The sequence below is a fragment of the Anser brachyrhynchus genome (genome assembly GCF_964034855.1).
Source record: "Anser brachyrhynchus genome assembly, chromosome: 24".
Taxonomy (NCBI): domain Eukaryota; kingdom Metazoa; phylum Chordata; class Aves; order Anseriformes; family Anatidae; genus Anser; species Anser brachyrhynchus.
Window position 1 is genome coordinate 5775060 of NC_137717.1, and position 16433 is coordinate 5791492.

At 54.4% G+C, this 16433-nt stretch overlaps 2 protein-coding genes across 17 annotated transcripts in view; both read right to left on the reverse strand.

The window, feature by feature from the left end:
• Positions 1-16433, reverse strand: part of SDC3 (syndecan 3) — a gene marked incomplete at its 5' end in the record, with an annotated part of 120821 nt that overhangs the window by 33365 nt on the left and 71023 nt on the right. The window contains one exon of the mRNA XM_080566530.1: positions 2203-2291. Coding sequence (XP_080422656.1) covers positions 2203-2291 — 89 coding nt within the window. The remainder of the gene's footprint in view (positions 1-2202; positions 2292-16433) is intronic.
• Positions 7872-16433, reverse strand: part of PUM1 (pumilio RNA binding family member 1) — a 71785-nt gene continuing 63223 nt past the window's right edge. For all 16 annotated transcript variants that reach the window (XM_080566839.1, XM_080566852.1, XM_080566847.1 and 13 more), the window contains 4 exons: positions 14866-14991; positions 13918-14039; positions 12344-12536; positions 7872-9644 (listed from right to left, as the gene is read on the reverse strand). In XM_080566839.1, coding sequence (XP_080422965.1) covers positions 9513-9644; positions 12344-12536; positions 13918-14039; positions 14866-14991 — 573 coding nt within the window. In that variant the 3' untranslated portion in view covers positions 7872-9512. The remainder of the gene's footprint in view (positions 9645-12343; positions 12537-13917; positions 14040-14865; positions 14992-16433) is intronic.

A 16433-nucleotide genomic window follows, 5' to 3' on the forward strand; every position in this document is an offset into this window, starting at 1 on the left:
CAGGATCCAGCAACGGCACAAGGACAGGTTTGTGGGCAGCGTCACCCTGTCCCTATGCACAAGGGGGTCCCCAAATCCATCTCTCAGCCCCGTGACACGCGGCTGGGGTGCACTGGAGCTGTGTGGTGTCATTGCTCCCATCCTGGAGACCCAGGGGAGAGGGCACAGGCGAGACTTTGCCCAACACCACCAGACGGCTGTAAAGTGCCGGCGAGGAGCAGCAGGGGAGCGGCGAGGCCTTGGCCCCCTCCAGCTGAGGATGCTCCGTGTCCCCCAGGTCCCCGGCGAACCCCCCCCCAGCCCGGCAGCTCCAAGCCTCGCGTTTAACGAACCCGCGGCCCTTCCTCGCTAATTATCCTCAGCAAATGGCTGCACCGCCACCCGCCAGCTGCAGATCCCCAAATGGAAGAAATTAAGATCACCAAGGCGGGGGGGGGGGGCGGGAGGCACCCACACAACCGCCCCCGCTCCCACCTCGGGTGCTGGAGACGCCGGCACGGCCGCACGCAGCGCTCGCCGCCGCGGGCACCCAGCGGCAAAAATGGGTCCAGCGGGTCCTCGGCTGGGATGGGAGTGGGACGGGACCGTGCGGCGCTGGGGCACCGGGACCTGTCCCAAAGCTGGGCTTGAGCCCCCCCCCTCAGCCCCCCAGGGGTGGAGGCCAAACGCCTTCTTCCCCGGTGATATTCACCGCGATAAATGCCTGGTGCGCCGCCACCGCGCGGCATCGCGCCCGGAGCCGCACACAGGGCTCACTGGTGCAGGGAAATCGCACCCCTGGCTCGGTGTGTGCCCGGCAGAGCCTCGCCGGCCCCCTGGGAAGCGCAGAAGTTGCAGCTGCCGCTTCGGGGGGACGCGAACGCCACCGCCACAGCCCCACAAACGCCCCGCAAACGCCCACTGCGGCGGGAAGGGGGGTACCGGGACCCCCGGGGGAGCGGGGAGGGGTTCCGTGGCATTAAACCCGGCGGGTCGCACAGCACCGAGCAGCCAGGCCCTGGGACTTCTTCCCCTCGCAAAGAGGGAAGGGGAAGGCAGGGAAAGCAGCCTCCTTCCCTCCCTGCCTGCCTCCCACACCCCAACGAGCCGTGCACGGTGCCACCATCGCTCCGCGCGCCGGGAAAGCCTCGTTTGGGGACCCGGCACGCACAGCATCGCCCCACAGCCGCCACCCCAAGAGCCACCCGGGTCCCCAGGGCGTTCCCATAACCGAACCACGTAACGGGGAGCGCGGGGCACGGGGTGCCCGGCGGGGGCTGGCTCCGGCAGAGGGGTTCCCCCGGCCCCACGGAGGCCGGAGCGTGCCTGGAGCGTGGCGAAGCGGTGCGGGGAGCGCCTCAGCCCCGAGCCCTTCCTCCCGCCCCTGCCAAAAGCCCTCTCCTGGGAGCGGGGCTGGAAAATCCTCCTGGGATGGGAAGCCGGGCTCCGGGGGACCAGCGCGGGGATGGGAAACGCTGGGGTCCGGGGGGGCTCAGCCCCGCGGGGGGGGGGCAGCGCCGGGGCAGGGGCCAAACCCCACAAGTTTCTCTGCCCCCCCCAGAAGCAGGGCGCGGGCACAGGTGGGATTTTTCCCCCCGGCCGCCCCTCGGGGCTGGCTTCAAGGCGCGTTTCCCCGTGACCTTCAAACGGCATCTACCTGCAGCCCCCCGCCCCGTGCACCCTGCGGCCCCCCCCCCCCGGCTGCCTGCCCCCCCCCCAAAAAAAAACCACTGCCTGCACCCCGCTGGGGGCGAGCATCACTTGGGGGGGGGGGGGGCACCCTTGGGGGAAAGGAGCATCCCTTGGGGTGGGGGGGCATGCGCTGGGGGGCGGAACACGCCTTGGGGGGGCACCCTTTGAGGGGGGGCACCCCTTGGGGTGGGGGGGAGCATCCTTTGGGGTGGGGGGGGAGCTGTAGGGGGGGAGGGAGGGGTGGGGGGGGGGTATTGCTGCTGCTCCTCGGGGGGGGAGGGGGGGGCTGCAGAGCCCCCGCATGCAGGCAGCACCGAGGTGATGGGGGGGGGGGGGACCTGAAGCTATTGCGCTGCCCCCTGCTCACCCCCAAAACCGCCCCCCCCCCAAAACCAAACCCTACAGGGACCCCACCCTGCAGAGATCCGCGACCACCACCCCACACCCCCCCAACCCCCCCCACACCCCACCCCGGGCTCGGGGAGGGGGGGGGGGGTTCCCCTTCCCCTTCCCCTTCCCCCCCCCACTCACCGCCGCGGGGCGGGCGCCCCCCCCCCAGCAGCAGCAGCAGCAGCAGCAGCAGCAGCGGCACCGCGAGGCCCCGGGGCGGCGGCGGCGGCTCCGCGGGCATCTTGGGGGGCAGCGGCGGCGCGGCGGGGCGGGGAACGGGGCCTTTGTTGCCGCCGCCGCCCGCGGGAGGCGGTGTGCGAGCGGGTGAGGGCCGCCGCCGAGCCGCCCTCCCCTCCCCTCCCCGGCCCTCCCCCGGCCGGCCCGGAGCTGCCCCTCCCCGCCCCGGCCCCCGCCCAGAGGGGATGGGGCCGGACCCGCCCCCCGGTGGGGGGGGGGGGATGGGGAGGGGGTGGGGGGGGGGGGGAAATGGGGGGCTTTGGGGGAATGGGGGGGTGGGGGGGATACGGGGGGGAATGGGGGGGGAAAGGGGATGGGGGGTTGGGGGGCTGTGGGGGGAGAACGGGGGGCTTTGGGGGAATGGGGGGGTGGGGGGGGATGGGGGGTGGGGGGGTATGGGGGGGTTGGGGGAATATGGGGGGTGGGGGGGGAATGAGGGGGTGGGGGGATATGGGGGGGTGGGGGGGAATGAGGGGGTGGGGGGATATGGGGGGGTGGGGGGAATAGGGGGGGAATGGGGGGGCAAAGGGGATGGGGGGTTGGGGGGCTGTGGGGGGAGAACGGGGGGCTTTGGGGGAATGGGGGGGTGGGGGGGGATGGGGGGGTTGGGGGAATATGGGGGGTGGGGGGGGAATAAGGGGTGGGGGGATATGGGGGGGTGGGGGGGGAATGAGGGGGTGGGGGGATATGGGGGGGTGGGGGGAATAGGGGGGGAATGGGGAGGGGGGGTCGGGGGGGTATGGGGGGAAAACGGGGGGCTTTGGGGGAATGGCGGGGTGGGGGGGATACGGGGGGTGGGGGGAAAATAGGGGGTGGGGGGGTATGGGGGTGGGGGGAGAATAGGGGTTGGGGGGATATGGGGGGGTGGGGGGAGAATAGGGGTTGGGGGGATATGGGGGGGTGGGGGGAGAATAGGGGGTGGGGGGGTATGGGGGGGTTGGGGGGAATGCGGAGGGGTGGGGGGAATATGGGGGGCAGGAGGGGTATGGGGGGTAGGGGGAATATGGGGGGTGGGGGGAGAATTGGGGGCGGAGGGGTTTGGGGGAATGAGGGGGCTGTGGGGGAAATGGGGGCTGGGGGGGGGATTGGGAGGGTTGGGGGGAATGGTGGGGGGAAAACTGGGGGTGGGGGGGGCATGGGGTGGTAGGGGGAATACGGGGGGGCGGAGGGAAAATAGGGGGTTGGGGGAAGTATGGGGGGGTTGGGGGGAATGGGGGGGTGGGGGAATATGGGGGGTGGGGGGGCATGGGGAGGACTGGGGGGATATGGGGTGGGGGGTAAATAGGGGAGCGCAGGGGAGGTGGGGGGCTAGGGAAATGGGGGAGCCAGGGAGTAGATGGGGGGGGGTATGGGGTAAATAGGGGGGATGTAGGGGTAGATGGGGGGGGCACAGGGAATATATGGGGGTTATGAGGAAGGTGGGGGGACCCGGGGGTAGATGGGGGGGGAGGGGGGAACTTAGGGATTATATAGGGTGGTATGGGGGAAGATGGGGGAGCCCGAAGAGTATGTAGGGGGGGGTATGGGGATAGGGGGGTATGGGAAAGATGGGGGGACCCAGAGGGTACACGGGGGTTATGGGGGAAGATGGGGGTACACAGGGGTAGATAGAGGGGCATGTGGGCACGGGGGGAGGGATGTAGGGGCAGACTGGAAGGGTATGGGGCAAATGGGGGGGGGCAGATGTAGACAGGGGGGCATGGGGGCAGGTGAGAGAACCCAGGAGGGGTGCTGTGGGGCAGATGGGGGGGCCCAGGGGCAGATAAGGGGGGCATGGGGAGGATGGGAGGGACCCAGGGGTGGTTGGGGGGGGCAGGGGGCACATGGGGATGGACACGGGGGTGGGGGGACACGCGGGTAGGTGGGGGGTACCCGCGAGTAGATAGAGGGGAATGGGGAAGATGGGGGCACCCAGGGAGTATATGGGGAGCTTATGGGGGCATTTGGGGGGGCACAGGGGTTGGTAGGGGAAACTGGGGCAGAGTGGGGGGACCCGGGGACAGAGACGGGGGTGCAGGGGCAGAGAGGGGGCATGGGGCGAAGTGGGGGGGGCAGGGGTAGATGGGGGAAACCTGGGACAAATGGGGAGGTGCTGAGGGACCCCGGGGCAGCTGGGGGAGGGCCCAGGGGTAGGTGCAGGTACTCAGGGGAGAGGGGGGGGGTCAACAGGCAGATGGGGGGGGCGAGGGGCAGACGGAGGAGGGACCCAGGGACAGATCCTGCCGCAGACGGGGGAAAACACGGGGCAGACGGCAGGGACCTGGGGGCAGATGCAGGGGTGGATGGCAGGGACCGGGATGGGGGGGACGTGGGGCAGATGGGGGGGGCCCAGGGGACACGGGGGCGCCTTAGGGTAGGTGGGGGAGAGGAAACAGGGGCACAGGGGGTGCAGCTTCCCGGCACCATGCTGGCAGCTTTGTCACCCCACAGCACCCCGCCTCTGTCCCCTTCCCAAACCGAGGGTGACGGTGGGACCAGAGGGCAGGGACGTTGTGGTGGGGACATTTACACAGCCGTGGGGCGGCTCCTGGCACCGAAGGGGGACACGGGGTCACCCCGACAGGCCCGGGAGAGGTGGGAGCAGAGGGGAAGGACACGAAGGAGATTCTCTTATAGGGCAGCCCTAACGGGTTTTGCACCTTTTCTGTGCAAATCTGAATAAAATAAAACAAAATAAAATCACAAAACCCTCGTCTGAACTCAAAGCGCTCGGGTAAACAAATGCAGGGCGGGAGCAGCGGCCTTACCTGGGTTTAGAGGGGAAATCAGGCAAAATCAGCTAAAACCCACGACACGTCCCTGGCTGGGGTCACTCCTGCACCAACAGGCGTGATGGGGGGGGAGGCCGAGCCCCCGAGCCTGATCTCTGGGGCATCGCTGCCCCTGCTGCCCCTCCTAATTGTGCAGTAATTAACGGGATGATGAGGATGAGGATGATGATTATGATAATAATAGCAATAATAATAGCAATAATAATAGCAATAATAATAGCAATAATGGCAATAATGGCAATAATAATAATAATAATAATAATAATAATAATAATAATAATAATAATAATAATAATAATAATAATAATAATAATAATAATAGTAATAATAATAATAATAAATAACGCGGGGATGCATCGCTGCCAGCCGGGGCCGGGAGCCGGTCGCTGAGGCTGCACCGCCCCGCAGTGGCCGCCGCGGTCCCTGCAGCTGCCCCCGGCCCCACCGCTCGTCCCCTGCCCCCAGGGGCCAGCACCCATGGGTGGGCACCCAGAGACGGGAACCCGGGGGTGGGCACCCAGTGGCGAGCACCCAGCACTGGCCCCGTGGCTTGGCTGGGACTCAGGGGGGGCTGCACCGCAGCGGGGTCCCCGGAGGGGGTCTGGGGGCAGCCGCTGCCACCGGCCCCAGTTCTCGGCCTCGCCGTGGCTCCAGTGGCGGTGGGGACGCCGGCCCCATGGGGTCGGGTGGACGTGGTGGGATGTGGCTGACCCAGTGGCTGGGTCAGGGCTCCTGCACCCCTCAGCCCCGCGACCCTTCTCCAGTGGTGGCAGCAGGGCCACCCCCACCCCCCGCAGGGTCCCCATCCCGTCCCCAGCAGGACCCCCACCACCACCAGCACCCACGGGCCCCGTGCCAGCCCAGCCCCACGCCGTGCCAGCGCCGCCGGCCGCATCCTTCCTCCACGGCCAGGCGTGGAGCAGAAGCCCGCAGGCTTGGGCAAGGCCAAAACCTCCGGGATCGGTTCCCGAAGTCCTGCAGTGCCGTGCTGGGGAGCGGGGCCAGGGCCAGCACCAAGCCCCCCCTGGTTTCGAGGTGCCGCTCAGGCAGCTCCCGAAGCGCAGGGACGCGGTGCCCAAGCACCACCGAAACCTCGCGGCTCCGTGCGATCGCTGCTGCTGCTGCTGCAGGGCCCCAAACCCGGCGAAAAAAGGCGTCCGAAAGCCAAACCGGCGCTTGGCTAAGTGCAACGGGTGTGAAAAGTGATTAAAGCCACTGCTGGGCCACGCGGGCACCGCCTTTTGGTGATGGGAAAGTGGCAGCGTGGGAAGCTGCAGGCATTTGACACAGAAAAAAAGCAAAGGCCCTCGAAACACAAGGGGAGTTACTGGAGCCCGCGCGCCCCTTCCGGCAGCATCTGCGCCCCCAGAGCGCTTTTCGAGTCCAGGTTGATCCAGGCGGTTCTCAAGGCGAAAGCCATCACATGGAAGCCTGTGCTGGGCACCAGTTCTTTGAAAATGCTGATTTCAGATGGAAACAACAAGTAGCACGTTCTACTGCAAAGCTGTAAATGTTTTAACATGCTAAATCAAAAAAAAAAAAAAACCATAAAAAAATCCTGCAAAATGTGAAGTTTCTTCCCCTCCACCAGGGGCTTTGCACAAGTGCTTTGAACTTAATCGGGATTTCCAGCGATGCTGATGGCAACCTTCAGAAAAGGGTTAAAACCCAGCAGCCCCTGAAGTGCAGCAGGGGCAGGAAAGATCCTTTATGCTTGTAAATGAAGAAAGATCAGCAGTAAGCAGAGGCCAATTTTCTCTCTGAGCAGAGGTCGCGGTCGGAGTCCTGTGGGGATCTGCATTCGGGGTGGGCTGCTCAACGCATCCAGAAGCGATCTGGCAAAGGGGATGGGAAACAGACGCAGGGCTGCCTTGTAGCACTTAATTAGGGTAATAAAGGACCCCGAGGAGCTGCACAAGAACCTCGTAGGGCTCCGGGAGGGAGCAGCTGCTGCTGACCTCGGGGTCGGGGTGAGGAGCGGTGCCGGAGGAAGAACAACCCCAACGGCGCTCAGCCAGCGACAGGCACGGAGCTGAGCGCGGCCCCTGGGGAACCAGGTCCTCGGAGTCGGGGAAGTTTCCATGGAAAGACGAGCTTGTGCTCAGCTGCAGCCACAACAGCAACTGCGGGCTGCGGGGTTCGTGGCAATGCTCAGCAGCCCCAAATAGATCCTCGCACCACTCCCTACCCTTGGTGCATCCCCACCCCGAGCGCTGGGCGCAGCTGGCGGTGCTGCTCCCCTGACCCTTCCTCCTGCACACCCAAACCAGAGAAGGATATGAAGAAACTCTATGAAAAAGCTTCTGCAACAAGTAGCAGCTCCATAGACTGACAATCCTGGACTGGAAAGAGGGGAGGGTGGAGGGGAGGATGACAGAAGCCGAGGGAAGCACGAGCAGAGTACGAGAGGCAGTGGGGAAAAGTATTCCCTGCCCCTCTCAGCAAGAGCTGCAGTGCTTAAAAAGCAACCAAGAGGCACTTTCCATAGAGAAGGTGGTCGTTCGGCTTGAACTTACCGCCAGAGGATGGGCGGTGTGGTTGCTTTGAGTTCGTATGGGCTCGGAAGAGGTTTGGAAATCCCAAGAGGACAGGTCAGGCGCAGGCCAGCAAGCCCCAGACAGCAGCAGGACGGGTGCCAGAACGGGGAAGCAGCACTAAGCCAGCACGAAGCGCTCCCTCTGCTCCCTTTTCTCCGCACAGGGTTGCTCAGAGAGGAGCCGGGGGCTTGCAAAGAAAGGCGAAGGCAGAGAGGGAGGTGTGGCGGTGGCGCTCTACTCAAAGCGTCCAAATGAAGCACAAAGCCAGATTCCAAAGTTCTGTATTTTTCAAAATAAAGATCACACGTTGTTTAGAGACAATCTACACAAGAGTTACAAAAAATAGTCGCCCAGGCATAAGCATACACAGGTTTGTTAATTATACACATATGGTTACAAGTGTGCTTGCAAAAAAGTTCATTGGAAATATACACAAGGCTCTGTAAATGTACACCGTGTAGTGTTACAATTCTATATTCAAACAAGGAAAATTGACAGTATGTTACATTCACTTACAAGTAGACAAAATGCAAAATACAGTTCATCTTCTGTACAAAAAGGGAAGGTGATTCACACTTTACAAGGTGAAAAGGGACTCTGATTGTAAGGAAAACTAGGGGATTCTGTACTTTTGCACTTTTTGTTTCTTACTGTCACAAAATAAGCAAAACATTACTTTTTAAGATTCAAAAAAACACTATTTTGAACTGAATCATTTTGTATAACATTTAGAAAGGATCGCTACTGTTCAACTAGGTGACAAATAAAACCAAGCATTTTTTTTTAAACATTAACTAGGCTGTATAAAGAGAACATTTCCTTCAAAAGAAAAAATTTACTTCTGGTTGAAATTACAATTTACAATATACAACACTATATGCTACGACCATAAAAGGTGTGAATATACACTGAAATGCACAGGTTTTGCTAATTCTTTTTTCTTACCAAAAAACGGGTTTATGTCGATTCAAACTTCTCCACATTTACATTACAGAGGTTTACAAATGTACAATTGTACAGTCAGAAGTATGTTCCACTACTAGGGTACATTATAGATACAGATCAGACATCAAAACAAGAAAATACTACAAATTTTTATATATGTAAAGTCTACACCAAGTATACACTATATATTTATAGAAGCAAGACCAAAGCCGAGTTGGATTTTTTTTTTCCTCATGCTAAATAATCAAATTGTGTCTCTCAATGTTAACAGAACAAACTGAGTAGGCAGTAAACAAGTACACCCGCCCCCCGCCCCCTTGCTTTAAAAACTTTCTGGGTGTGTACGTTTTCTTCCAAAAACGACCACTAAGCTACCTCCTTTAGCATGTTATACTCAAAAACAAAACAAAAAAAAGCAATTAAAAAGTTTCAAAAACTTAATTCTTTTTAAACTGAAGCTTTAGCAAGTTGATTTTTTTTTATATATTTATAAACAGCGTTAAAGGCATCCTTTGTGCCATTTAACTAAAATTCAAAATTCTTGCTGACTTTCGACTAAAAGGAGAAAAAACAGGTATTTGCAAAAAAGTTGCCTGCAAGGCAGATGAGTTAAAAACTTGTTTTTTTTTTTTCTTCAAACCAACCACCCTGAAAGTTTCCACATTTGGAATATAGATACAACAGTGAACAAAAATGTGGCCTTCCATGTACATTTGATACCTATGTACAAGTATTCTATACACCAGTAAAACAGCAGGGCAATTAGTTAATTAAAAAAAATAATTAGTACATGTTATGCATAATAAAATTAAAGAAATTTACAAAGGCTTTTCTTTTTTTTTCTTTTTTCTTTTTTTTAGTAGTTTAGCAACCACAGAACGTTTTCTAGCTGTACTGGACCAAGGTGGGTTGCTGGTTGTGAGCGAGCGCCTGCTGGCAGCGAGCCCCGCCGCGCGCCGCCTCAGATGATGCCGTTGGGGGGTCCGCAGATGGGCCCGAGGTCAACCCCGTTCTTCATGTAGTACTTCTCCAGCTTGGCCAGGATGTGTTTGCCGTAGGTGTACTTGCGCAGGGTGGCGATGTGAGGCCGGATCTAGGAGGTAAAAGAGAGGGGGTTGGGGTTGGTGACCCGAACCGCAGCCACGGCGATCCCGTCCGCGGCTCCAGGCACTCGGCACCGGCCGCCAGCACCACGCACAAGGGACCTGAGAACACCTCGAACAGTAAGCAGGGTGCCTTTTGCTGTAATCACCTCAAGCTGTGAGCCAAATCAACGTTTCCTAACTCGCTGATGTTATTTTTTAAGGTTTATCCCAGAAGGAACTCCTGGTCAAGAAGCAAGTGGGACCCTGAGCCCTGATACGGGATCAAGCTGAATCCGTCTCACGGATGAACAAACATAAGGCTTTGCCCAGAGCTGGCAAGACAGGACTCCTGGGTGCTCCGGCTTCCCAAGGGTGCTCGGACTCTGCCCATCTCCACCTCTCTGGCCCAGGGGCAAACAGACCGATCGCTAACACAGAAAAGCACTGCAAGGGGCGGTGCAGCTGAGCAGCTTTTACTGCACTTCAGCAGCACCGAGGAGCGCGACAGCCAACCTGCGAACTCGGCAGGGCCTTCTTCCTCCTTCTGGGCTCAGCTTCTGAAAAGCTCAAAGCCCAAAAGGGTTCCCAGGATGAATTCCAGCAGTATTTTTGGAGAGATACTGGGAAAGGCAAGCGGCATTCCTGGGCTGAACAGCTGTTTAATTTCTGAACCTAACAATTAAAATACACTCTCCCCCCCCCCCCCCCTAATTTTTAAGCAGAGATCTGCGGAAGCAAACTTCACACAGCCATACTATTTCAGAGTAAAAGTCATCTGCAGCTCCACCAGAACTCCTGTAACTGGAGTAAAGCCACCTTTACTGGAAGAACTGGGCAAGAAAAACCCCTGTTGTATTGCACGAGCATCCTTGCACTGCTGAAGCTCTCCCGGACAGCTTCAGAGCAATGAGACCTAAGAGCCATTTCTTTTCATTACCGTTACTATCCCACACCACCAGCAAGTTCCTCCGATAAGGCAACTACAACAGACTTTTTACTCCACGGTGGAAACTGCAGACAGGATGAGGAACAGCCAGAACATGACGCACAGCCCTCCCCTCTCCTCCCCTGCTCCTGGGGTGGACACATCACCACTGCTTGCCCCAGCCAGAGCTGACTGGCCTCCCATGGGAAGTCCACCCTGCGCTCATCCTATTTCATCAGCTCAGTCACTAGCTCTTTAAACTCTTACTCGACCTCAAGAACCAGTTTTGTAAAAATCAGATTTGTGTCTCGGCCCTCCCCACATCGCATTCCCAAGAAGGTCAGGCTGCTTCACTGAGGTTACGGAACAGAGAACTTCCCAAGTCCGACAGTACTCTCTTTGTTCATCTTCATTTCTAAGCCTTTTTTTTTTTTAAATGACAGAACTGATTGTTAAGATTATTTTTATTTAGAAGAAAGTGCTGTTAAAAGCGCAACGCAAACTGCTTGTTTGCACCACGAGCAGTTTTTACAATCCCAAACCAACAGGCAATGCACTCAGTTTTCCCAAGCTTTCATTCAGCTGGGTAACGTAGCTAACACCTTCACATTCAGCCCGTCTTATTTAGCTGTCATCCTACTTCTATTTTTGACAGCCACACTGATAACCTAATTAGCATATTATTCAAAAGACTCCGCTTGACAAGAACAGGACCGTGTCGGTAAAGATTTTAAATATATGTACACACACCTCACAGATTAGCAGAGCTACAGGTCATTTTGCCCCAGTGAGACTGTACACTTTTATTTATTTTTCTTCTGGACTAATACGGGCTTTGGTTTAAAATGACTACCCTGGGTGACTCCTAAACCTAAGAACTAGCCTACCTGAAGATTATTTCAATTGCATGCTTGTTGTTTATAAAGCAGGAAAATGAAGACATCACCTGATGCTTAGAGCCTCCCGCCCTTGGGGAGCAGCCCTGTAAGCCCTGGAAGGCAGGACTGGCAGCAGCGCTTACTGAATTCCCAAACGTCTTCATTTTAGACAAATAGGAAGTCCTGAAACTGTTACACACTCCAGCACTGCAGCATAATGCTAATCCCTGGAAGTCTCTCATCAAAAACGTATCCAAACCCGAGAAACACGGGACTCGGTTAATGACTCCGGGCTCAGCAGCTGCAGGAGCACCACGCGTGCCCCATTAGCACGATGCGAACGGCTAACCTGACTTTCCTGATCAGCGCTGCAGAGCTGGGACACGAAGTGACAGGCAGAGCTTGGCAGCCCTTCGAAAGGCAACCAGCAGTTCCGCGTTAGTGCTTGAGGTGCTCCGAGGTCTGGCTCAGCTCCGCTGAGTACGCAACACTTCTCTCATTAGCAAATGCTGTTCTCAGAGAGGGCAAGTGTGTCATCATCGCCAGACTTTGAAAAGGCACCTCGCCAGGCACCGAACTGGTGGCACTGCTACAGGAGACGTCTTAGCGTTTTTTTTTTATCATCGCTCACTATGCCACGAGCGCGGAACTGGGTTACTAGGTCAGAGAAGATTGCTAGAAGCAACCAGCTAGTTTTAAGTCCAAACAGCATCTCATTATTTCATATAATAGGAATATATTCCTACTACTACTTTCCTGCAACTTTGAAATACCTGGGTTGTTAGGAAGCTCTGAAGGCACAAACAATTATCTCAGCCTTCAGTTTCTCCCTGTAACCAGTGTGGCAGTGCCACTTTTTACAGCTCAAGCCCTGTATCCTTACCAATTGGCGGCAGCTGCTTACCTTGTGCATGACAATCTTGCGCTGAGCTGGCTCTGCCACGTCGATCATCTTCTGTACCACGTAGTTGGCATACTGATCTTTCATCATGGTGTATAAGGCACTGTGAGGGCCGTCGTTCATAGTGCACACCTCATCGATCAACATGGCACGCTCCGTACGGGAGGCATGGGTAACACATTTCTCCACAACGTTGCTGTAACAATAAACGGACGAGCGGTGAGCACGCAACATCCCCACTGGGCTTTTCGTTCCACCCCAAGGAGATCTCCCCAAGCTTCTAAGGAGGGCAGACCATTTGGGAAAGACCTATGTGCTGGTGCAGAAGTTATGTGAAACAAACAGTCCGAGGACCTCAGGATCTGAGTGGGAATTTGGGTAGAGGACCAATTCAGGTTTTATTTCACCCAAATTTATTTGTCTGTCTCTACAGTGACGCTGTAGTGGAGATCAATGTCTGTTCTCACAGCACGCCCATCAGAGAAGCAGATGCGCTGCTCTTTGTTTGGCTTTCTCAGTAGTGGAGCTCGGCAGGAACAGAGGTCCAAGGTTATAACAACAGGGAAATATGATTCAGGAATGAAAGAACTTAGCAAAGAACCTCCCAAATTCCTGAATATATTAGACGACTAGTCTCTGCTCTCCGGAGAGCAGAGTTAAATAGGATATATGAAAGAGAAAAGAGTTTTGCAAGCCTTATCTGCTGCACCCCCTGAATCATAAAATCACCAAGTGATTTGCCGCAACTAGCGCTCAGCTCGGGGGACCCCATACACTAATTAACACTCCATCTGGAAAGAAGGTTAGAAAAAAGAGCAAGTCAGGGAGAAAGAGGCTGAAATGGCAGCATGCAGACCGCACTCTTCTAATTCTTGTTGATGTTATACTTCCCTTGTGTCCGTAAGTATTAAAGCACTATGTTACCCAACGCAAAGATTGTATTACGCCTTTGAAGACATCAGTCTTCATGTTCAAATGGATAGAAACACACACAAAAGGAATTCACAAATGTGGGAAGCATTACTTAGTTTTTACATCCATTAAGGTACCTGAATTTTGCTTCTACCCAAGACTAGCTCTGTAGCACCTGGTCTAACACCCTCAGACTGCTTCAGCTTCCCTACGAGGATATCCTCAGGCACGTATCTCAGAAAGGACCACAAGGCGTTGCGTAGGAAAAGCAGGATGAAAAAGAACTCTTGCTACATTGATTTCCTAAGCTCCCTTGTGGCTTGACACAACCTCCCAGAGGTACTGAAACGCTCTTAAAATGTTATCATCCAAGGGATAGTGACCACTTAAAAAAACAAAACACACACCACACAAACTGATGGTCAAGTTCAGGAGCCTGAGTTGAACTACTCTTTCACCTCTTCATCCTCCTTCGTTACAAGTAAAACTTACCTTGCAGGTCGCTCATCCCAGTTTTTAAGCAGTTATAAATAGCATTCTGCTGTTAAACAAAAAGTTATTTATCAACTCCTTTCACCTACCTACACCCCGCCTCTAACTTTTGCAACTCTAGCACACGTCCATACTCCCACGGGGCATGGAGACTTTAAGAAACAAATTCATACCTAGCAAATTTATGTTGACTCAACACGAGCACGTTGCCTCTAATTTCTGCTACAATCTTGCTCTTATCCTCAGGCCGACCATGTTCTAGTACATGCTGGATAACATAGTTCCCATACTGATCCTGTTTGAGAGACAGCAGAAGCGTGTGACAAAATCCGGACAGGAACCATTAATACCAAGCTAGTTCCCAATGTGCGTTAATTAAGTCTTACAAACTTGGACTAAACGCTAATTAAAACATCTACTGTTTAAATCATACAAATACTTTATACTTCTACAGAAACATGCACCCTAGATTTTCACCAGGAGGTAAAATACTACATCTTTGTCCTGATTATAAAGCTCAAAACAGTTTCCTTTAACATGAAATGCCAATACTCTTCTCATTTCAATTTTTCTTTGTTCTAGCTACAAGATACTGTTCTTATCTACGTTCATATTCTAAAAGTGTCTATATTCAGACCACGAGATACGTATTTTTTCACTCTGATACCAGAGGCAGGCCTTGGATGCCTCACCTCCATGCCCAACCTCTTCCCACTATCCACACGCTACGTATGAGCACACAGGACAGGTTTGTTTGATGTCAGATCCACCATGCCCCAATGCACGAACCCTAAAATAAAAAAAGGGTTCTCAGAAGGACTGCAGAGAAGAGGAAAGGCAGGCAGGAAGCGATGTGCGTAAAAACACATTTCAAGAACCCCTTCTGAACAGGATCCAACTTCAACTTTGATACCTGCTGGATATTTGCACGTAGCCAGAACAATTAGTGACAATGAGTTTCTTGCCTGCCACGTTCCCTTCCATCCCTCCTCGGGAACGGAACTCCTATGTTCACACAGCCCCAGCAACACCACAGCTGCAGTCCCAAATGTGTTGCTGGCTTTCCTAATACAAAGCCAGCAACCACAAACCTCGCAGCCCCCACATCCCCTCAGACTGACCTGCACAAGCTGCTCGGTGTGTTGGTGCAGTTCCTCCAAGATGGGAAGAGTCTGCTCAGGAAGACAGTGCTCTAGGATCCTCTGAATCACACGACAGCCATATGGATGTGTAGACAACGCAAAAACCTGCGTTCAAAGGGACAGGCAAGCACAGGCAGCAACACATCTGTTAGTCTTTGTGGGTCCTGAAAACCTTTCTGAATGAAATGAACGCGCGGTGGTTTTTCCTGGGCACGGTAGGGAACACCAGCTCCAGAACTCTGCGTGCAGCACCGCAGCTCCAGGTAACGTAAACCGAAGCTGGATACGTCTCGCTGCCCCAGGACTGCCTGGGTGACCCCAGGCACATCACGTCCCTACCCGAGCTTCAGCTTCTCCATCGTGAAACAGGAACACAAGCAGTAAAGTGTCTTGATTAATATAAAGAACACTTGGACAGCCAAGCGTTATTGGAAGCGGTGTTAAAACAGTTTCAGAGGAATAAATCCAGCACACGGTTTGCCGGTTACCTAATTACAGCTACGTAATGAAAATGTGGTATGAAACGGAAAGGTTAAAAATGCTCAGACACGGATTTTCCTCAAGTACCCAAATTTGTTTAAAAGCCTTAACTGTGCTTAGCAGAAGCGACAACAAGGAATCTTCTTGCTCATTTCTAGAGGATTATCAAATCTGTCGGTAAGAACACCTTATTCATTTTATTATTGCTGTGCAATTTTCTTTCTAAAGCACGAAGTCCTATCTGCTTGCTTAAAATAAATTAAAAAAAACATAGCAAATCCAAGCACTGAACTCAAATAGACAGTCTACAAATTTTTTAATAACCATTTTGAATAAACCGTGCAGGAAAACAGGACTTTTAAGTGTAATTAACCACCAAAAAATATTCTTGAGGTGATAAGTTTAATCTTGCACATGAAAGTTCAGATGAAACTGGGACAGCCAGCCAAAGAAATTGCAGTGCCATAAGCCAAGTTCCCAGACGTATTTCTGCCTTGCCTAACTCCCTCCTCGAAGGTCCAGAACTAAAGGTTAGCCAGCAGATCTGCTGAGCAAGTTTCCAGCCAGAGCCCTGCTTGTTTTGACACAGCCAAGCAAGTCCACGCTACCACAGCTGTTCCAGGAGCAGCTAAACTAATAAAGCCTGGTTCCTGCTACAATAACCCCAGGCTATCCTCACATCCCTGTGGCAAAACCCTCAGTACTTCAAAGTCCCCCACCAAAGCCAATTAAGCTGAAGCTGGAAACACCCAGAACAGCACTTTTGTAATGGAAGGTAAGCCAACTACAACCAGAATAAAGGCAGCTACACATTAATACCCAGAACATCAATTCACGAGGGAAAACCAAGAAGGAAAAAAAAGAAAAAAAATGGAATAAAACAAGTAACTGCCCTTTGCTGGATGAAAACTCTTGTTTTGCCCCTGGTCTGTGACCATTGGGAAACAGCAGCCTGATAATCCACCCTCACAGAGAATATCTTAATGAAAGTTTACTACACAAACCGCAAAATACTCTGCTCACCACCTTTACTATGAAGATGGATTAGTAACAGACTTGTTTTTCCC